Source organism: Hoplias malabaricus, chromosome 18, assembly GCF_029633855.1.
Source record: "Hoplias malabaricus isolate fHopMal1 chromosome 18, fHopMal1.hap1, whole genome shotgun sequence".
NCBI lineage: Eukaryota > Metazoa > Chordata > Actinopteri > Characiformes > Erythrinidae > Hoplias > Hoplias malabaricus.
Window position 1 is genome coordinate 25,427,006 of NC_089817.1, and position 19,064 is coordinate 25,446,069.

General features: G+C 38.9%; 2 protein-coding genes across 5 annotated transcripts; one reads left to right on the top strand and one right to left on the bottom strand.

The window, feature by feature from the left end:
- Positions 1 to 720: 720 nt before the first annotated feature.
- On the bottom strand, positions 721 to 2,654 carry pnx (posterior neuron-specific homeobox). The gene is made up of 2 exons (XM_066651328.1): positions 1,938 to 2,654; positions 721 to 1,219 (listed from the first exon to the last, which is right to left on the bottom strand). Exons 1-2 carry the CDS (start codon positions 2,068 to 2,070, stop codon positions 789 to 791), a joined length of 564 nt encoding a protein of 187 aa, XP_066507425.1. The 5' UTR covers positions 2,071 to 2,654; the 3' UTR covers positions 721 to 788.
- ash2l (ash2 like, histone lysine methyltransferase complex subunit) lies at positions 942 to 19,064 on the top strand. Of its 4 annotated transcripts, none has more exons than XM_066651324.1 (18): positions 942 to 1,079; positions 11,442 to 11,561; positions 12,487 to 12,553; positions 12,647 to 12,810; positions 13,292 to 13,380; positions 13,478 to 13,572; positions 13,676 to 13,771; positions 13,872 to 13,967; positions 14,071 to 14,146; positions 14,402 to 14,419; positions 15,115 to 15,217; positions 15,317 to 15,534; positions 16,124 to 16,291; positions 16,441 to 16,634; positions 16,747 to 16,839; positions 16,927 to 17,025; positions 17,627 to 17,686; positions 18,281 to 19,064. In XM_066651324.1, the coding sequence occupies exons 1-18, from the start codon at positions 1,054 to 1,056 to the stop codon at positions 18,386 to 18,388; spliced, it is 1,890 nt and encodes a 629-aa protein (XP_066507421.1). In that variant the 5' UTR covers positions 942 to 1,053; the 3' UTR covers positions 18,389 to 19,064. The 4 variants fall into 4 exon arrangements, with proteins under 4 accessions (XP_066507421.1, XP_066507422.1, XP_066507423.1 ...); XM_066651325.1 differs by having other exon boundaries at positions 12,665 to 12,810; XM_066651326.1 differs by lacking the exon at positions 14,402 to 14,419.

Here is a 19,064-nt window from a genome sequence, read left to right on the forward strand (position 1 = left end):
GGGAAAGTTGACTCTTTTTTTAATTCCACTTTTATAATTTTTTATTATAATGAAAATAATTATCATGGGTTTAGTGAATGTCTATGAAACGAATCTGTGTTGTACAGACATACACTGAATCAGATTTCCTTAGAATGATGCTGTTGGCAAACATAAAATATATAGCTGTTTTATTTACTACGCCTAGCGAAGATTAAATCTACACCTATTGAGTGTTTACACAATGGTAAATCTTTCAAAAACAAGAATTTACTTAATTGTTTGCTGCGTATCCTGAATTAATAAATTGTATTTAGGGAAACTTCTTATAATATTCTATATTAGAAATTTTGCTGAGAAATCAATTCTGTAGTTTAAGGAAATTAGCAGATTTTCCCTTACAGCCCATACAGAAAAAATGGAAAATATATCACTTTTAAAGATTTTCATATATGGAATACCACTCCTCCAGGGGGATAATCAATGTCCAGAGAGGACTTTCTATGAATCAGTTTAGTTCACAAATGTATATTCCAAATGAGTGGCTATAACTTATTACATATGAGAAATAAAAGAACCCACATAAGTAGTGAAAAAATATATTTTTATGTAATGTACATTTTTTAAAACATGAAACATAAAATGTCAAAGAGTATTATTACAAAATGAGACATAAAAAGAATTATTACAGCATATAAATATGAAAATCACCATGAGGCAATTTTTTAAATATGTTGATAACAATAGGTTAATATTTGGTTCAGTCTTCTGTGAAAACAGTATGTTTTCATCCGATTTGAGCTGTGTCTTTAGAAGAATTGAAGTGCATGGTAACTGTACGGAGAGCTGAGGTAGGTCTGAGGTGTGTGGTAATGTAGAGACAGTGGAGCTGCCTGGTGGCACGAGGCCTCACGAGCGGTGGAGAATGAAATGTTTGGGGTCAGCGTTGGCGGGAAAACGGTGAAGTGGTTCTGCTCCTCGATTCCGTGTCCCTCTCGCTCCTTCTTCCACTTGGTTCTCCGGTTCTGAAACCAGATCTTCACCTGAGTCTCGGAGAGATGGAGCGCAGTGGCGATGACGTGGCGCTCGAGGACGGAAAGGTAATGGCTGCTCTGAAAGCTCTGCTCCAGCACGCGCAGCTGCTCGAGCGTGAAGGCCGTGCGCACCCGCCTGGCTTTGCGAGCCGGTACCGGAGAGTCTGGACTGGAGTCTTTAGGTCTGTGTTCTCTCAAAGGCGATTCTGACAAATGGAAAGATAGTTGCGTAAGAGTTGGCAATGGTAATGAAGCAGAAAAGTACAGTTCATGAAGGCGTTTGGAGTCCGTTACACACGCGAGGGTCGGTGAGAAATGCTCATTGTGACCGATCTGAATTTTAGCAGCTTTCCGCTATTCTTTCCTTTGAGACAAAATATCAGTTAAGCAGGATTTAAATTACAAAGTACAGGGGCAAAGTCCTACCATATTGTTAAGGTTGGACATAAGCCACCTTAATAAAAAACGCTCATGATATTTAAAAATTAAAAGGCGGGAGAAAGCCGCCCTCTTGTGGAAGACTTCATATATGCACGTCACTTTCTCAGGGATTTTTAACGGTCATTTAAAATATTTTGTAATAATAATAATAATTATAATTATTATAATAATAATAATAAAATTAATAATAATAATAGACAAATGTTCATTTTAGTCTTTAATATTTCTGAGTTATTTTCTTGAGTTACGAAATATTTGGCTAGCGACCACAGTAAAAAAAAACGGACGCTCCTCAGATAAGGGGGTAAGTAGTAAACGAGTAGATATATTCATTAATAATGAAATTGATAGAGGAAAACCGTACAGAATGCTGTATATCTTTAAAATGACAATTAAATTATTGATACATTAATTTATGATATATTTTAAATTTCTCAAAGTTCAATCAGGAACACAAAAATGGAAGAAAAGAAAAATACTCACCACATTTTCTCTTCATATTATAGTCTGTATTATTTAACTCTCGGTTTCTTCCTGTGAATTTGGTGGGGTCTAGGATGTCCACTATGGAAAAAGAAGAAGTCGTGGCGGACTGGTGTTTGGTTTCTTGCGGCATGTTTTCGGAGTCCTGTCACAGCAATGGATCTAACCACACTCACAGCCAGCGCTGTTCCTCGTGTTCTTAAAGCTGGCCGCCTCTCCAAGCTCCACACATTTATACCAGCTCAACACACGACCATCACGCGTGGAAAATTAACATTTTAATAGACGGGGGTCTGAAAGAAAACCCAGAAGCCCTGCTCTCCCCCGGTGCACAACTCCCGGTGATATTATAACCCCGGAGAGTGGAGGTCTCTCACTGGGGGCTTTCTGATGCTAATGTTGCTCTCGGTGGGTGACACGCTTCTTGGCTGTTTATTGCACTGCAGCTGGTTAAAATGTGCCCTTTTCTTAAAAAGCGTGTAGTGTTTTTGTGGCAGCTCTTGTTCTTATTTGCAACTGTGTGATTTTTACGGTGCCAACAGCGCGCGAGTGCTCAGTGTGATGGAAATGAAGTGACTCCATTTTGAGAGCATTCTTCCTTCAAGTGGTGTTACTGTTATTTAGTCAAAGTTCGGTAGAGTAGCTCTAATCCGCACTAAAGCAAAAATATTGGTTTATTTAAATAATTATTCAAGCACAATTAAGGATAAAAATAGAGTAGAGTATTCTTTAAGTAAAGTGAAACACAAGTTTCCTGACATAAAGCCTTTAAAGCACAACTTTGTCTGAAAAGTCATTATGACCACCTCCTTGTTTATACACTCACCCTCCATTGTCTCAGCTCCACTGACCGCACAGGAGCACTTTCTAAATTACAGACTGTAGACCATCTCTGTGGCTCTGCATACTTCTGTTGCCCACTTTGATTGTTCTTCAATAGTCAGAACCCGCACAGGACCACCAGAGAGTAAGTATGGTTTGGATGGTGAATCATTCTCAGTTCTGCAGTGACACTGATGTGGTAGTGGTGTGTTAGTATGTGTATACTGCTGTGTGTTTTTGATGCCCTCAATGTCACTGCTAGACTAAGAATAGTCCACCAAACAAAAAATACATCAAACAGCGTCCTGTGGGCATCGTCCAGTGACTACTGATGAAGGACTGAAAGGTGACCAACACAAACTGCGCAGTAACAGATGAGCTACTATCTTAGACTATATATATAGATGGTGGCGCAGCAGGTAGTGTTGCAGTCACACAACACCAGGGACCTGCAGGTTGTGGGTTCGAGTCCCGCTCTGTGTGACTGTGAGGAGTTTTGTGTGTTCTCCCTGTGTCCGCGTGGGTTTCCTCCGGGTGCTCCAGTTTCCTCCCACAGTCCAAAAACACATGTTGGTAGGTGGACTGGCGACTCAAAAGTGTCCGAATGTGTGTGTTGCCCTGTGAAGGACTGGTGCCCCCTCCAGGGTGTGTTCCTGCCTTGTGCCCAATGATTCCAGGTAGGCTCTGGACCCACCGTGACCCAGAACTGGATAAGCGGTTACAGATAATGGATTAATGAATAATAAGACATTTAAAAAGACTGGCTTTGTGCATGCAAACAGACAGGAGAGCTAGCAGATAATGAGGAAATATATTCTGAATTTTTTAAAAATATATTTTTTTATTACAATAATGAATGTTCCTTTTAAAGGGCTTTGCACACGCCCTGAAAAACAGCCTAAGAGCATTGTTATTTCTCCTCTCCCAAACATTACTACTGGCGTTATTAATATATTTGCACATGCATTGTAATCCAGAAATATTCTGGGCTTTACCAAGAGTTGTATGTGTGAATAAATATGCTGTAATATTTGGCACAGATTTCAGCTCAGCTTAATTCTGCTAACTCTCTAGTACAAAGTCAGGGTATTGTCTGAATGTGTGAATAGAACAGGAAAATGTTCCATAGAATCCTGTATCTCCTGCACAAACTGCAAAATGCTGCCCCATGTCTAAAGCACAAATATTTCCATCTGCAAGAATGCATCCCCCACTGTGCGCTACGTGTATGGAAGGAGAACTCACAAAGGGAAAATATTTGGACTTGATTCTCCAGACTTTTTCCAGAGTGCATATGTGCAAAAGGCTACTTCTTTTTTGATGTCTGCCAAACATTCATCCATGATATGGTTAGACAATGCAGCATATTTCATCACTCCAAAAAGTGTTTTCACCATTCCTGATACTTGTCATTGTCATAATGATCTTAGGGTTATGTACAGCTGCTTTCACAGTGAGTTTGGAATTCAATAGTGATTCAGTAGTGAGTGGTGCAACAGAGTATGTGTTTTTTTTTTTTTTCATATTTCAAAACTCAGTGGCCATGATCTACATCTTTGTGGCTGAGCTGTTGTTACTCTTAGATGTCTATTTCACTTACAGTCGACTAGGATTTTTAAAACATACATGTATAAATATGCATTTATCTGAGTATTTATATTTATAGAAATTTGGAAGACCGCGACCCTGAAATGGAAAAGAAGATGAGATGAGATGAGAAACTCGGAAGAAAACATTTGATGATAAAATAAGGCTAACAAAACAGGAACATGTTGTTACATGTATACTGCAAATTCCACTTCAGTTTTTTTCTCTTAATTTAAAAATAAGTCCAGATCATGGAATTTTCAGCAGAATGTCTAATTACGTCTGTGTTGCTGATGCAAATTTTGACATCTGAAACATGTTATATATTGTGGCTGCTCAATGAAAAATATGTATCTCCAAAAATAATCATTTTACAGGAAAAGGAAAAAAAAACTTTCTTAACTTTAAATTAAAGATTTTTTTTGTAGTAAACTAAAAATGGACAAAAATGTAGATGCATGATTTTCATTGTTAAGCGACGATGTGCAACTGCTTTTATCTCACTTCTTGACCCTTTGGAGCGTGAATAAATCAAGCCAGCCATGTTCCACTCCATCTGCATCTCGGTGCATACAGACTGACGACTGTATCAACTTTGCAGAGTGCATTGGGGGTGTTGAGAGCCGACTTAAGTTGTAAATAATCTCTAAAGCCTCCAGAGGTGGTCTTCTGTGGCAGCTGCCAGAGTCCTCCCAGGTGTCAACACCAAGCAAAGCACTGGTATTCGTGGAGTGAAGCTTAGCCGGCCCACCAGGACAATTAGCAGATGTCACTTGTGCCGCTGACCCTCCCTGACCTCCCTCTTTGTCCAGAGAGATGAAGGTTCAGAGCTTCACCAGCAAGGGGCCAGCAGAGAGGAGTGTGCCCAAAGCTCCCTGGAGTCCACTATTTCTCTCTCCATAGGAGATGTGGGCTTCTGAAGTTAAACCGTAAAATAGTTTAACCTTATTAACCTTATTATGAGGGTAATTGATGTGCTCTTTTGAAGCTCTTGGTTCACTATTTATTTGTAACAACAATTTCATTACATTAACTTATTGAGTAAAAGTTAAAGGGACACTCCAGTGAAAGCATTTTTATGTCTATTGTAAATATAATTGTTCCCAGTGCTGCGGTATTCTCTAGATGAGACTTTGCAGCTTAAAGCAAAGGGAAAAATTCTGATGTTGTATCCTGAAAGTGGGAGGAAAATCTGAAAAAGAAAACCCCCAAAAACCAACAACAGCCGTTTCCTTGTTAATATTTGAGGACAGACTCTCTTGGTTTTATTATTTTATTTGTTTGCTTTTCGTTAGCTTGTGAATACAGAAGTAAAGCAGTGTGCTTCTCTGACTGCTAGGATGCTGAATGTCTTATTGCGGCCATATAACTGTAGTAACTGCCTTCAGATATTCATTACAATGGAGGGGATGGATTACTCAAACTGAAAGGGTCAAAACAACATGTCTTTGGAGGTCATTCATTTATCTTCTGTACCAGCTTATCCAGTTTTGGGTTGAGATGGGTTCAGGGCCTACTAAAAATCACTGGCCGCAAGGCAGGAATACACCCTGGACGTGATGCCAGTCCATCACAGGACATCACACTTACACATTTACTCACACACTCACTTAACATTGCCAGTTCACCTGCCAACATGCATTGGACTGTATGAAGAAACCAGAGCACTTGGAAGAAACCCATGCAGACACAGGGAGAACAAACCATAGGTCTCATAATGTGGGGAAACCTGAAGCGGAGATTGAACCGCAGGACTCTGGATCTGTGTGCCAGCAACACTACTTTTTAGGAGGTCATTTTAAACTAAATAAACCACTGATTCTCAGTAATTGTACAGTTTCGTTAGTTGAATAGTAATATTGGTTGATAGCACAGGGATTTCCTAATTTAGCAAGGTATATGATGGAATTGATCTTTAATATTGAGAAATGAAAGCTAGAAATTTTGCAGCTTGTACCTTCATTCTATCAATTTAGTTCAATATTTTGTCTAGATTAATAAAGACATGCATTTGCTCCGTTAGTAATGAACAGATTTTACTGAACACAAAACTGCTAGAACAATTATTTATCAGTGAAGGCCTCAAGAGATGATAGTTGCCATTGTAGTGCTGAAGGAATTGGTATTACATGGAAAAGTTATTTTAAATCTATTGTTATATGGGCACCAGAAGACATTTGCAGCCATTTTATTGTATTACCGTGAGGTAGCCTTCAGAGGCATCAAACATTTTGCTTAAACATGAGCAATTCTGATTTCTCTCGTGTTTCTAGGAAGAAGGATTTCACATCAAATGACTTTCTTTAATGAGACAGTAATAATGTTTATTGGAATTCCCCTATAAGAAATATCTTGCTTTAAGTCTGAATGAAAGTGTGCTGGGGAACAGACACGAGGCAATGCACTCAAAGCAAAATGGAGGATAAAAGCACACAATTGTCTCACAGTAAGAGGTTAAGCAGAAGCTTTTTAAACCCTCATTCAGACCAAGGACTCAGGGGGTATTTCATTACAGTTTGTAGCACAAACCAAGCCCCCCATCTCTCCTAAGCATTGTCCACACTTCACAGATGGCCAACAAAAGATCACAGAGAAAGACACACAAACAATCATGTACTTTAACAATAACCCCTGCATTCTCCTGGCTGCATTTTACACTCAGCAGACAGAGGAATTCCCTTGTTGGTTGTCTGGCCCCTGCGTTTAACAACAGTCTCTGTAATAATTGTCATGTACTTTTAACAAGACAATAGCACTGTTAGGAGTAATAGTTGTTTAAACTGTGTTTTACAGGTTTATGATTAGTTTTAGAGTCAGTGACATTTGGCCAATAATTTTAAAAGGGGTCTGTAGCTTCCCAATCTGGCTTTTGCATTTAAAGTTATATATTTTTTTCTGAAAGGACTTGTGCTCTTTTGACATCAGTTCCCTGATAGGATTCTAGAATATAAATGCAGAAATTTAATTAGCCTGAAAGTTTGTCCTATATTATTACAATAATCAAAGTATATTCACTTATCAATGATCATGAGAGGAACCAAGAGACATAATGTGTATGGCACAATAAAATAAATAAAATACTGTTTTGTCAGCTTTTTACCTTGAAAAACATCATTCATGTATGTATCTTAAATATATAATGCAATAATATATATTATTATTATTATTACATTAATTTATTCATTGTTTATAACCACTTATCCAGTTCAGGAACACACCCTGGAGGGGGCACCAGTCCTTTGCAGGGTGACACACACTCACACACAGGGACACTTTTAAGTCGCCAATCCACCTACCACTGTGTGTTTTTGGACCGTGGGAGGAAACCGGAGCAACCAGAGGAAATCCACGCAGACACAGGGAGAACACACCACACTCCTCACAGACAGTCACCTGGAGGTAACCCACGCAGACACAGGGAGAACACAACAAACTCCTCACAGACAGTCACCCGGAGGAAACCCACGCAGACACAGGGAGAACTCACCACACTCCTCACAGACAGTCACCCGGAGGAAACCCATGCAGACACGGAGAACACACCAAACTCCTCACAGACAGTCACCCGGAGGAAACCCACGCAGACACAGGGAGAACACACCACACTCCTCACAGACAGTCAACTGGAAGAAACCCACACAGACACAGGGAGAACACACTACACTCCTCACAGACAGTCACCTGGAGCGGGAATCAAACCCACAACTTCTAGGTCCCTGGAGCTGTGTGACTGTGACACTACCTGCCGTGCCACCATGCAGCCCTATTATTGTTACAGTTTAATACTTTTATAGTTAAAAAATACTGAAACATCTATGGAATAGCTCTGTATGGAAAAAAGTGCATTTTGCTTACTGCTTGCTGAAAAGAATGAGAAAACTACAGAACAACTCAAGGATTTGAGGCACCTCCCCAAAACCACCATTTAGAATTCAAAATGAACAAAACTTCACACTGACTGAAGCCAATTAAATAGACAAAAATTGACCAAACTAAAAAAAAAGTGTTCGGTATAAACACAGACCATGCAAAAAGTTTTCTTTTGTTTGGTGTAGGATCTGTGAAAACTATATTTCTTCTAAACTTCTGATAAATCTGTAAGGAGAGAATATTTATATTTAAACAAATACCTCTCTCAGGAACATAATATAAAGATATTCCAGAAATACAATGATCCAGATAGTACCACAAAATTCACAAAACTACAGGATAAACCAAATAACAAACACAATATACAAGATGTAGAAATGTCTTCAAACAGTATATATATATATATATATATATATATATATATATTTGTATGGGTTGGAAACTGCCATTAGAATCAAACAAACACACACACAAACAATCCACATAATTTATGAATAACAGAGCTACAAGTATCAGAACAGACTACAAACCGGAATCCAAAAAAGTTGGGACACTAAACAAATTGTGAATAAAAACTGCATGCAATGATGAGGAGATGGCAAATGTCAATTTTTTATTCGTAATAGAACATAGATGACAGATCAAAAGTGTAATCTGAGTAAATGTAACATTTTAAAGGAAAAATATGTTGATTCAAAATTTCACAGTGTCAACAAATCCCAAAAAAAGTTGGGACAAGTAGCAATAAGTGGCTGGAAAAAGGAAATGGCGCATATAACGAACAGCTGGAAGACCATCCATCCATTATCCACCGCTTATCCAGGTCCGGGTCGCGGGGGAAGCAGTTGGAGCAAAGAAACCCAGACCTCCCTCTCCCCAGCCACCACCTCCAGCTCCAACGGGGGTATACCGAGGCATTCCCAGGCCAGTCGAGACATGTAGCCTTTCCAGTGTGTTCTTGGTCTGCCCCGGGGCCTCCTCCCCGTTGGACATGCCCGAACCACCTCAACTGGCTCCTCTCGACATGGTCCGAGCTCCTAACCCTGTCTCTAAGGGAGAGTCCAGACACCCTGTGGAGAAAACTCAGTTCAGCCGCTTGTACCCACGATCTCGTTCTTTCGGTCACTACCCAAACTCGTGACCATAGGTGAAGGTTGGGACGTAGATTGAACGGTAAACGGTAGATTACTGCTGACGCTGCACCGATCCGCCTGTCAATCTCACGCTCCATCTTTCCCTCACTCATGAACAAGACCCCGAGGTATATAAACTCCTCCACTTGAGCCGGAGGTCCTGGCTCGATGAAGCCAACAAGACCACATCATCTGCAAAAAGCAGACATGGAATCCTGAGACCACCAAACCGGACACCCTCCGCCACTATGGACAGAGAAATTCTGTCCATAAAAATTATGAACAGAACCGGTGACAACGGGCAGCCCTGACGGAGTCCAACAGTCGGACTTACTGCCAGCTATACGAACCAGACTCCTGCTCTGTTTGTACAGGGACTGGATAGCTCATAGCAAAGAGCCCAGTACCCCGTACTCCCTGAGCTCACAGAATACCCCAAGGGACACGGTCGAATGCCTTCTCCAGATCCACAAAACACATGTAGACTGGTTGATCAAACTCCCATGTACCCTCCAGGATCCGCATTGTTCCTCCTGGATCCGAGGTTCAACTATCAGTCGGACTCTCTTCTCCAGTACCCCCGCATAGACCTTACCGGGGAGGCTGAGGAGTGTGACACTAATTAGGTCAATTGACAACATGATTGGGTATAAAAAGAGCTTCTCAGAGTGTCAGTGTCTCTCTGAAGCCAAGATGGTAAGAGGATCACCAATTCCACCATTGTTGCGCAGAAAGAAAGTGCAGCAATACCAGAATGGTGTTACCCAGCGTAAAATAGCAAAGACTTTTAAGTTATCATCATCAACCGTGAATAACATCATCAAAAGATTCAGAGAATCTGGAAAAATTGCTGTGCGTAAGGGTCAAGGCCGTAAAACTCTACTGGATGCTCGTGATCTCTGGGCCCTTAAACGTCACTGCACCTCAAACAGGAACGCCACTGTCAAGGAAATAACAGAATGGGCTCAGGAATACTTACAGAAAGCATTGTCAGTGAACACAATCCACCGTGCCATTAGCCGTTGCCAGCTGAAACCCTACAGTGCAAAGAGGAAGCCATTTCTAAGAAAGCTCCACAAGCTCAGACGTTTGCACTGGGCCAGGGGTCTTTTAAAATGGAGTGTGGCAAAATAGAAGACTGTTCTGTGATCAGATGAGTCACGATTTGAAGTTCTTTATGGAACACTGGTCATCCGGACCAGAGAGGACAAGGATAACCCAAGTTGTTATCAACGCTCCGTTCAGAAGCCTGCATCACTGATGGTATGGGGTTGCTTGTGGCATGGGCAGCTTGCATGTCTGGAAAGGCACCATTAATGCAGAGAACTATGTTCGGGTTCTAGAACAACATATGCTCCCATCTAGACGTCATCTCTTTCAGGGAAGACCCTGCATTTTTCAACAAGATAATGCCAGACCACATTCTGCAGCAATCACAACATCATGGCTACGTAGGAGAAGGATCCGGGTACTGAAATGGCAGCCTGCAGTCCAGATCTTTCACCTATAGAGAACATTTGGCGCATCATAAAGAGGAAGGTGCGACAAAGAAGGCCCAAGACGATTGAACAGTTAGAGGCCTGTATTAGACATGAATGGGAGAGCATTCCTATTTCTGAACTTGAGAAACTGGTCTCCTCTGTCCCCAGACGTCTGTTGAGTGTTGTAAGAAGAAGTAAAAAATGGCCTTGTCTCAACTTTTTTGGGATTTGTTGACGCCATGAAATTTGAAACAACATATTTTTCCCTTAAAATGATACATTCTCTCAGTTTAAACTTTTGATCTGTGATTTGTGTTCTATTCTGAATAAAATATTAGATGTTGGCACCTCCACAACATTGCATTCAGTTTTTATTCACAATTTGTTTAGTGTCCCAACTTTTCAGTTTGTAAATCAGATATATAAATACTCACTGATATAAAATATAAAGAATAAATGATGGAGACAAAGTCTCTCACTCTCTTACTATTCTTTGTTACTTACTTTCTCTCTCTCTGTTCCCTCTTTTTCTATCTTCATATATCTTTCTTTTTCCTACCTCTGCATTTTCTCTTTCTCACTTTTGATGTCCTCTCTCCCTCGCTGTCCAGTAGGGGGCAATGTTGTTGTGCTATCGCGAGATTTCTGCTGTGTGTGATTTGGTGTTTAATGATGGCCGCGGAACCGGAGTCGGGGACTGTGTCTGTGTCTGAGAGAGAAACAGCAGAAGGGTAAGAGTCCGATTTAAGGGCTTTGCACATCGAAACTGAGTGTTAAATGACACGTAAACAGCGTTTTTGGGAATTTGATTCAAATGTTTTTGCATGAGTGTTGAATATTCAAGCTTGAGGGGGAATATGAGTCAGTAAACGGGAGGTATAATCTTAATGTTTTTGTCTCTGTAAGTTCTGTTGTCTTTTTCTCTGTTGTTTAGAGACACAAAGGTTGCCTTAGGATGTGAAGCTGAAACTATTAAGGCCTTTACATGAGTATTTTCATACTTTACTAAAGCTAAAGACCTTGTTTTAACTGATCTTGTATTGTTAGGATTTGAACCCAAAGACGAGAGGAGAATCCTTTCATAATTTTTGTCGTTGGGTTTGAAAAATGGTATTCTCCTTATAATTCTTTAATAATTAGTGCATAGAAAGTATTAATCCGTCGCTTTCTATAAATAAAAATGATGAGGGATGTCTTAAACAGATCTCTCTAACATGACTAAGGTTTAGGGAGTACTCTTTCTACTTTTACATATTTCTGTACAATTAAATGTTTGAAATGTAAACAGTTATTTAGTTATTAGGTTATGCTTAGGGACCAACACGACCCTGATCATTATGTTATGTTACAGAAGATGAATGAATGAATGAATATTTATGTGTTGAAAGCCTTGGATTCACATGGACTCACTTTAACATAAAAAAAGGCTGTTATACGGCCATAAAGTAGATTTAGTGCAGAAAACTATATAGGGTTAAGACCTTTTTTGCTAGATATTGAACAATAATATAAGTATATACCACTTCCAAGTATTTTATTTTTCAGTGTTTACCTTTATTTATTTATTAATTTATGAATGAATGCATGAATGCAAGGATATTAAGAATATTTAAACTTTCATCATCATTTATCATTTCACATTTTCTCTCTTTATAGGGATGCACCATTTGGAGACCTAACAGCGAGTATGGAAACAGAATCTGGCAATAGCAAGGAGACAATGGTAGGTCCACAAACTGCTTGAAGAGATTCAGAATAAGGTAAACACTTCATGGTTAACAGTGTAAATGTCAATAATGCATATCTCATATTCCACTGTTCATTGCATCCTAAGGATGTGGGTGGTGAGGGTCCTGAGGCTGCAGATGCTCAAACAGGTTCAGGAGACGAGGAGAGCGGCCGGCAGCTCGGTGATGTGGAGCTACAGTGCGCATTGTGTATGAAGTGGTTCACTGCGGACACATTTGGCATTGACACTACGTAAGAGTGCAGTTTTTTACAACCGTATTTGTTGAATTTCATTTTTGTAAACATGTCCCATGATTATTTGACACACAAACAAAGATTTATTTTAACTTTTAAACAAGCTGTTACTGTGATGCTTACTGTTCTTTCAACAGTCCGTAAAGAGATAATGTAGTTTTTACAGTTATAACTAGACTCTTATGATAATGTTTAAAAACAAACTATAATTGATATGAACTAATTGTGATAGTGTAAATGTCAGTAGTGTTGTAATTAATTACATATAATTTATAATAAATATATCTCAAAATGTTTTCTTGTTATATTTGATTGGAAGTAATTTTATGTGCCTTTGAGATTTGATTGTGCCTCATTGTGAAAATAATAAGAATCTCAACATCCTCCTTTTACCAAGTCCATTTTATCATAGAGGGATTCACGTTGACTTTAAAGTGTTTGATATCTGAATCTTCTGCTTCCTGTTCCTTTCCCATAGAACATGTCTTCCATTTATGACCAATTATGTATTCCACTGCAATGTGTGTCACCACAGTGGTAATACATACTTCTTGAGGAAGCAAGCAAGTGAGTGTTTTGTTTTATTTGTTTTTAATACGTTCAAAATGTTAATTCTAAAGAGTTATGGTTTAAATTGTTTTTTTTTTTGGGAAAACGTCCTCAGACTTAAAGGAGATGTGCCTCACAGCTCTGGCTAATCTGACATGGAGGTCAAGGACTCAAGAGGAGCATCCAAAGACTATGTTTCCTAAAGACAAGGTAAACTTTAAAATAGATAAAATACATAAAACAAAAACAGAGATAAACTCAGCTGTTTTGTAGCCCTTCAGTTGGTTAGCTTATAATACTCTCTGTTTTTCAGGACATTATTCCTTTCATTGATAAATACTGGGAGTGCATGACAACTCGTCAGAGACCAGGAAAGCTGACTTGGCCGAACAACATAGTGAAGACCATGGTAAATGGTCATGATAATTATTATTGTGCTCAGTGCTGTTATTCCTTTCTGAGACAGGAAGCAAGAATTCTTTCACCATGTGAGGACTTTCTAATTTCAGAGTAAAGAACGTGATGTGTTTCTAGTGAAGGAACATCCTGACCCTGGCAGTAAGGACTCTGAGGATGAATATCCCAAGTTTGGCCTCCTTGATCAGGTACAGGTCTCTTTCAATCTGAATTTGCATTTGGATTTATTAAGTTAATTTGGGGAACTTCAAGTTTTTTTGTATGTATGTATTTTCTGTATGATTCTTTAAGGACTTGGCCAATATTGGACCCTCCTACGACAACCAAAAGCAAACTACTACTGTCACAGCTGCTGGTAATCTCAACGGTAAGACAGACTTGAAAAAATGAACCTGAGCTCTTGAATGTAATCTCATTAAATCAAAACTTCTTTTGCATTCACATTGTTATTAAAGGTGTTTATTTTGTTTTGTTTTGTTCCTAAACAGTTTAAGTTCACTGGGTGACATGTAAACCAAGTCATTCATTGTGGTTTGATGTGAAAAGAATTTTAAAAATCTGTTGTATGTTGTATGATAATAAATTCTGAAGGTGTCCCTAACAGCTTTACATTATATTCCAGGTGGATCATCATTTTCAGGTGAATATGTAGCCCAGTGTCATTTGAACTCGAGGCTGTTTTTTTTGTGCTCCTTTAACCCTTCTTGCTCTTTGGCTTTTGTTTTTGTCACCTGAAGCTTTGCGTTATGGTTCGTCCTAAAGCTTGTTTGGCTTGCTACTTTTGGGCAAACTGTGCCTAGTCATCAACCCAATGTGTACACTAATTCCTGCTTATTTGTGCTTGCTCTTGTCTTCTTTGCTACACAAACAAATTAAATAGAAAAATAAATACAGTGTCCTGCATGAGGGTTTAGCAAAATTATGTGGCATTTAGATGCAAGCAAAGCATATCTCTTGGCCCTTGGTGTTAGCTCCTGTTAGAGATTCTGTTGTCTATTGTCAATAATGTTTTGGTCATAGTATTAAGGCTTAGTTAGTTCGAGATTGTGTCCTAGATTTGGTTCCCCAAAAGCAAATATTTTGGCACAGTGATTATCAAAAGATGCTAAAGCTGCTAACATTTTGTCTACCGGTTGATTTTTAACAGCAGATATTTAAACTGAACTTTTGGGAAACTAGATCCTTATTTCTATTTGTCCTGTTTTAGTAGTATTTATATACTTGAAGAAAGTCCTTTTATTTACCATTAACTGTCTGATGTACTTAGTAAATAATAAAATATAATGTGATATATGTATTAGAAGCTGTGTTTTAAAGCACTTGTCTTCATGATAGGTGGCCTTCCACCTCCTGGCACAGGAAAAGGTAGAGGGGCCAAACGCAAGCAGCAACAGCAGCAAGATGGAGCCACTGCAGGAACAGCCAAGAGGACTCGCAGGTACAGCCAATCTATTTTTAAAAAAAATCAAGGTTGAGGTTTGTTTTATATATTGGTGATTTTTCTAATCTTTTTTTTCCTTTTTTTATAATTGTCCAGTGACCCTTTGTTTTCTGCCCAACGTCTGCCTCCTCATGGCTACCCACTTGAGCACCCATTCAACAAGGATGGTTACCGCTACATCCTGGCAGAGCCTGACCCCCATGCACCTGATCCGGAGAAGCTGGAGTTGGACTGTTGGGCAGGGAAACCTATCCCAGGAGACTTGTACAGGGCATGTCTGTATGAGAGAGTGCTGCTAGCACTTCATGACAGAGGTACGTATGTTAAATATAACTACTGAATATTAAAGCCTTATTCTACACACAATTCACATATGTTTTTAATACATTTTTTTTCTGGGCCTATCTAGGACATGGATAGGAATTCAGCCGTGTTTTATTTTCATGATTTTACAACTCTCAATCACCAGTAAACAATGTAAATAAGAGAATTCTAATTTTGTACTTCTCCTTAAGTAGTGTACGCCTGTTGGAATGATTTTGCCTGCCCCTCTGAGCATCACTAATCAGTGCTGGACCTATGAGAAAAGACATAGTTAAACTGTGCAAAACAGACATGGAGACATGAGAAAACACAACCAAAACAAAGTGGAAAAAATTGTGGAAAAACAACAAAATCGTAAAATATAAAATTGTGTGAAGAAGGAAGAGAATAATGCGAAAACAGCTACAACAAGCAGAGAGTGAAGATAACTGTCAAAAGTGTGTCCCGCTTTGTCTCAGCCACAGACGGGGGTTATGTTAGGTCCAAAATTTCCCCAGATGGTATTTCACATTTACGAAAATCCCCACCCAAAAATGAATTTTGTTTCTGTGTTAATATTTAATCTTGTGTTTCCTGAAGCCCCTCAGCTGAAGATCTCTGATGACCGCCTCACTGTGACTGGAGAGAAGGGCTACTCGATGGTGCGTGCATCTCATGGGATTCGAAAAGGTGCCTGGTATTTCGAGGTGTCCGTAGATGAGATGCCCCCTGACACTGCTGCCCGTCTCGGCTGGTCCCAGCCTTTAGGTGCGTAATTAATATGTAAAGTGTTGTGCCCTTATAAAAATAATTCATGAGTTGTCCTAGTCATTATAACCCTATTATAACATTATAACATGCTAAAAGATGCAAGCTTTAGACCATTTACAAGATGCAGCGTATATCCCCTCTTGTAGGCAATCTTCAGGCTCCACTGGGCTATGATAAGTTCAGTTACTCGTGGCGCAGTAAAAAGGGCACCCGCTTCCATCAGTCCATCGGGAAGCACTACTCCGATTGCTACGGACAGGGGGACATCCTGGGCTTTTTCATTGAGTTACCAGATGGTACAGAGACGGCAAAGGCCTTGCCAGACACATACAAAGACAAAGTATGGATACGTTTATTTATGTGCATATTCTCAGATACATTTGTATATATAATCGCTGTTTCCAAATGTGAAAACAACAGTGGGAGAAAAGGACTAATTGTTTCTCTTGCAGGCGCTGATTAAATTTAAAAGCTACCTCTACTTTGAAGAGAAAGATTATGTGGATAAGGCAGAGAAGAGCCTAAAGACGATAAGTAACAGTCGAGTGAGTACTGTAGAAATTCTGTTCTGCACTCACTATTAATTATCTTAGATTTGAACATGAAACTCGAATTTCTGAATTTATTTCTAGATGATTTTCTACAAGAACGGAGTGAGCCAGGGTTTGGCTTATGAAAACCTGTTTGAGGGCATGTATTTCCCTGCCATCTCTCTCTACAAAAGCTGCACCGTATGTTATTTTTACCATACTTTTAATTCATCTCGATGTTTTACAGAGCTAACCGCGTTTTGTGTTTCTTTCAGATAAATTATTATTGAGGTGTAACTTGTTGAGCATATACACCAGATGGCGCTATTTTCAATGAAAGTCCACTTTTCAAACATGATGAAACTTGGGCCAAATGCTAAATTTACAGAAGCCAGCATAGTTTTATAAAGTTTCTGTCACATACAAACTAGTACACACTCAATTCAAATTAATGAGCATCTGAATGTAGAAATAAATGTAAATCTGCGTGCTATTAGCTTTATACAATATGAAGATTTGATAAAATTAGACCTTCCCATTTGGCTAAGAGCTTACCCTACAGTTGTTTATCTTCTGATTTCAAATACTGGAAAGTGGTTTATGATTGGACCCTTAATTAGCAAGTAACAATGAGTTTATTTTAATGATGCTACAGGCCTTTAGTCAAAAAGTATTGTTTTATGGTAATATTATTATTTTATCCATGGCATTTCTTCTAAACCTTTGGAATGTAGTATATGATTTTTAAATAATGGTTTCTGAAGGGGTCGTGATGATATGCTCTCCCTGCTTTTCTACCCAGGTGTCTGTAAATTTTGGGCCACATTTCAAATACCCTCCAAAGGACATAAAGTATCAGCCAGTGAGTACAGATAATTATTTTTATTTTTTTTAAAGGCCCATATAAAGGAAAACTGAATTTTCCTTAATTTCATTCAGACAAATGTTTGAGGTAATATGTAAACGTTCTTATTTCAAAATGTGCCATACACAGTATGTAAAACAACACATTCTATTAAACTTAGACAAGGTTAATTTTCTCTATTCAAGTTGAAGTTATAAGTAGTGTTCCACGGTAAACTGCTTTCTGAATGTGGAGTGGTAGAGGGGTAGTCTAATATAGCAGAGCTTATTGCGTATAAATCTTGAAAGCACAATAAAAGATACTAAAGAATGACGAGAGGTAGAAATGGACCTTAAGAAAAAGTATTGTGACTGTATGTAGAACCACAGAAGTATAATTAATGGATCTAAATAATAAAGCAGAGGCTGTGTCTATATGGAATGGTCAACTATTGCAGGTTATAATGCTTGAGTAAAATGAATGTAATATTGCATATTGTGTCTCAAAATGGCTTGATGTGTACTAATAATAGAATGATATGCTTGACATATTGCCCATCCCTGTAAGCAGCTGTGTGTCCTGTGCTCAACCTCCGTTATGTTGTGTGTTTAGATGAGTGATATGGGCTGGGGTGCAGTGATTGAACACACACTGGCGGATATTCTGTATCATGTGGAGACGGAGGTTGATGGACGCCGCAGTCCTCCATGGGAAGGTTAAACTCTGCTCTCATGTCATCCTCAAAATACAATTTTAACATGATGCCAAGCCCAATCACCCAGAAGCTATTACACTCTTACCACAGCCCCTTTATACAACATAAAGACCAGTGTCACTCCTTCACGCCCACTGATTTCACTCAGTCTGGTCCTATGTGCAGCTTTTATAAACATACAAGTTAAATTGAGGGTTAAAAAAGTATCAGATATCTGCCCTCATTGCATCTTATCAAACCAGACTGTTACTATAAACCACAACAGCTGTTTTGTTGATAGTGGAATCAGTTAAAATACATTTAAGAAGATATGAGACTTACTTGAATGAAAACAGGCATTGGTAAATATTATGGTAAATTTCATGTTTAAATGCCATTATTTTATTCTCAAAACAGTTTTGGTGACGTATAGCTGGTTTCTAGACAAGTCTAAAACCCATGTTCTTTGTGATGTTGAGTATTTTATTTGGACATGTTCCATTTACCCCATATGTAGTTGACTGTTGCCTGCAGTGGTTTTTCTTTTTAGCTTTTTCTTTAATTCCTGTTTTGTGTTTCTACATTGTTCCATTAGGAAATGGATTCACAATTTTTCACCTAGATGTGAAACATTATTTGGATGCGTTTCCATACTCTTAAGCATTGTTGTTGTTTTTTTTTTTTATAAATACTGGCGCTTGT

Coding starts and splice junctions, on each gene's coding strand:
- ash2l (XM_066651324.1), top strand. CDS start 1,054: ATGACGTGGCGCTCGAGGACGGAAAG. Junction 15,535..16,123: donor GCTAGCACTTCATGACAGAG/GTACGTATGTTA, acceptor TGTTTCCTGAAG/CCCCTCAGCTGAAGATCTCT. Junction 16,840..16,926: donor AGACGATAAGTAACAGTCGA/GTGAGTACTGTA, acceptor ATTTATTTCTAG/ATGATTTTCTACAAGAACGG.
- pnx (XM_066651328.1), bottom strand. CDS start 2,070: ATGCCGCAAGAAACCAAACACCAGTCCGCCACGACTTCTTCTTTTTCC. Junction 1,220..1,937: donor TAATATGAAGAGAAAATGTG/GTGAGTATTTTT, acceptor TCCATTTGTCAG/AATCGCCTTTGAGAGAACAC.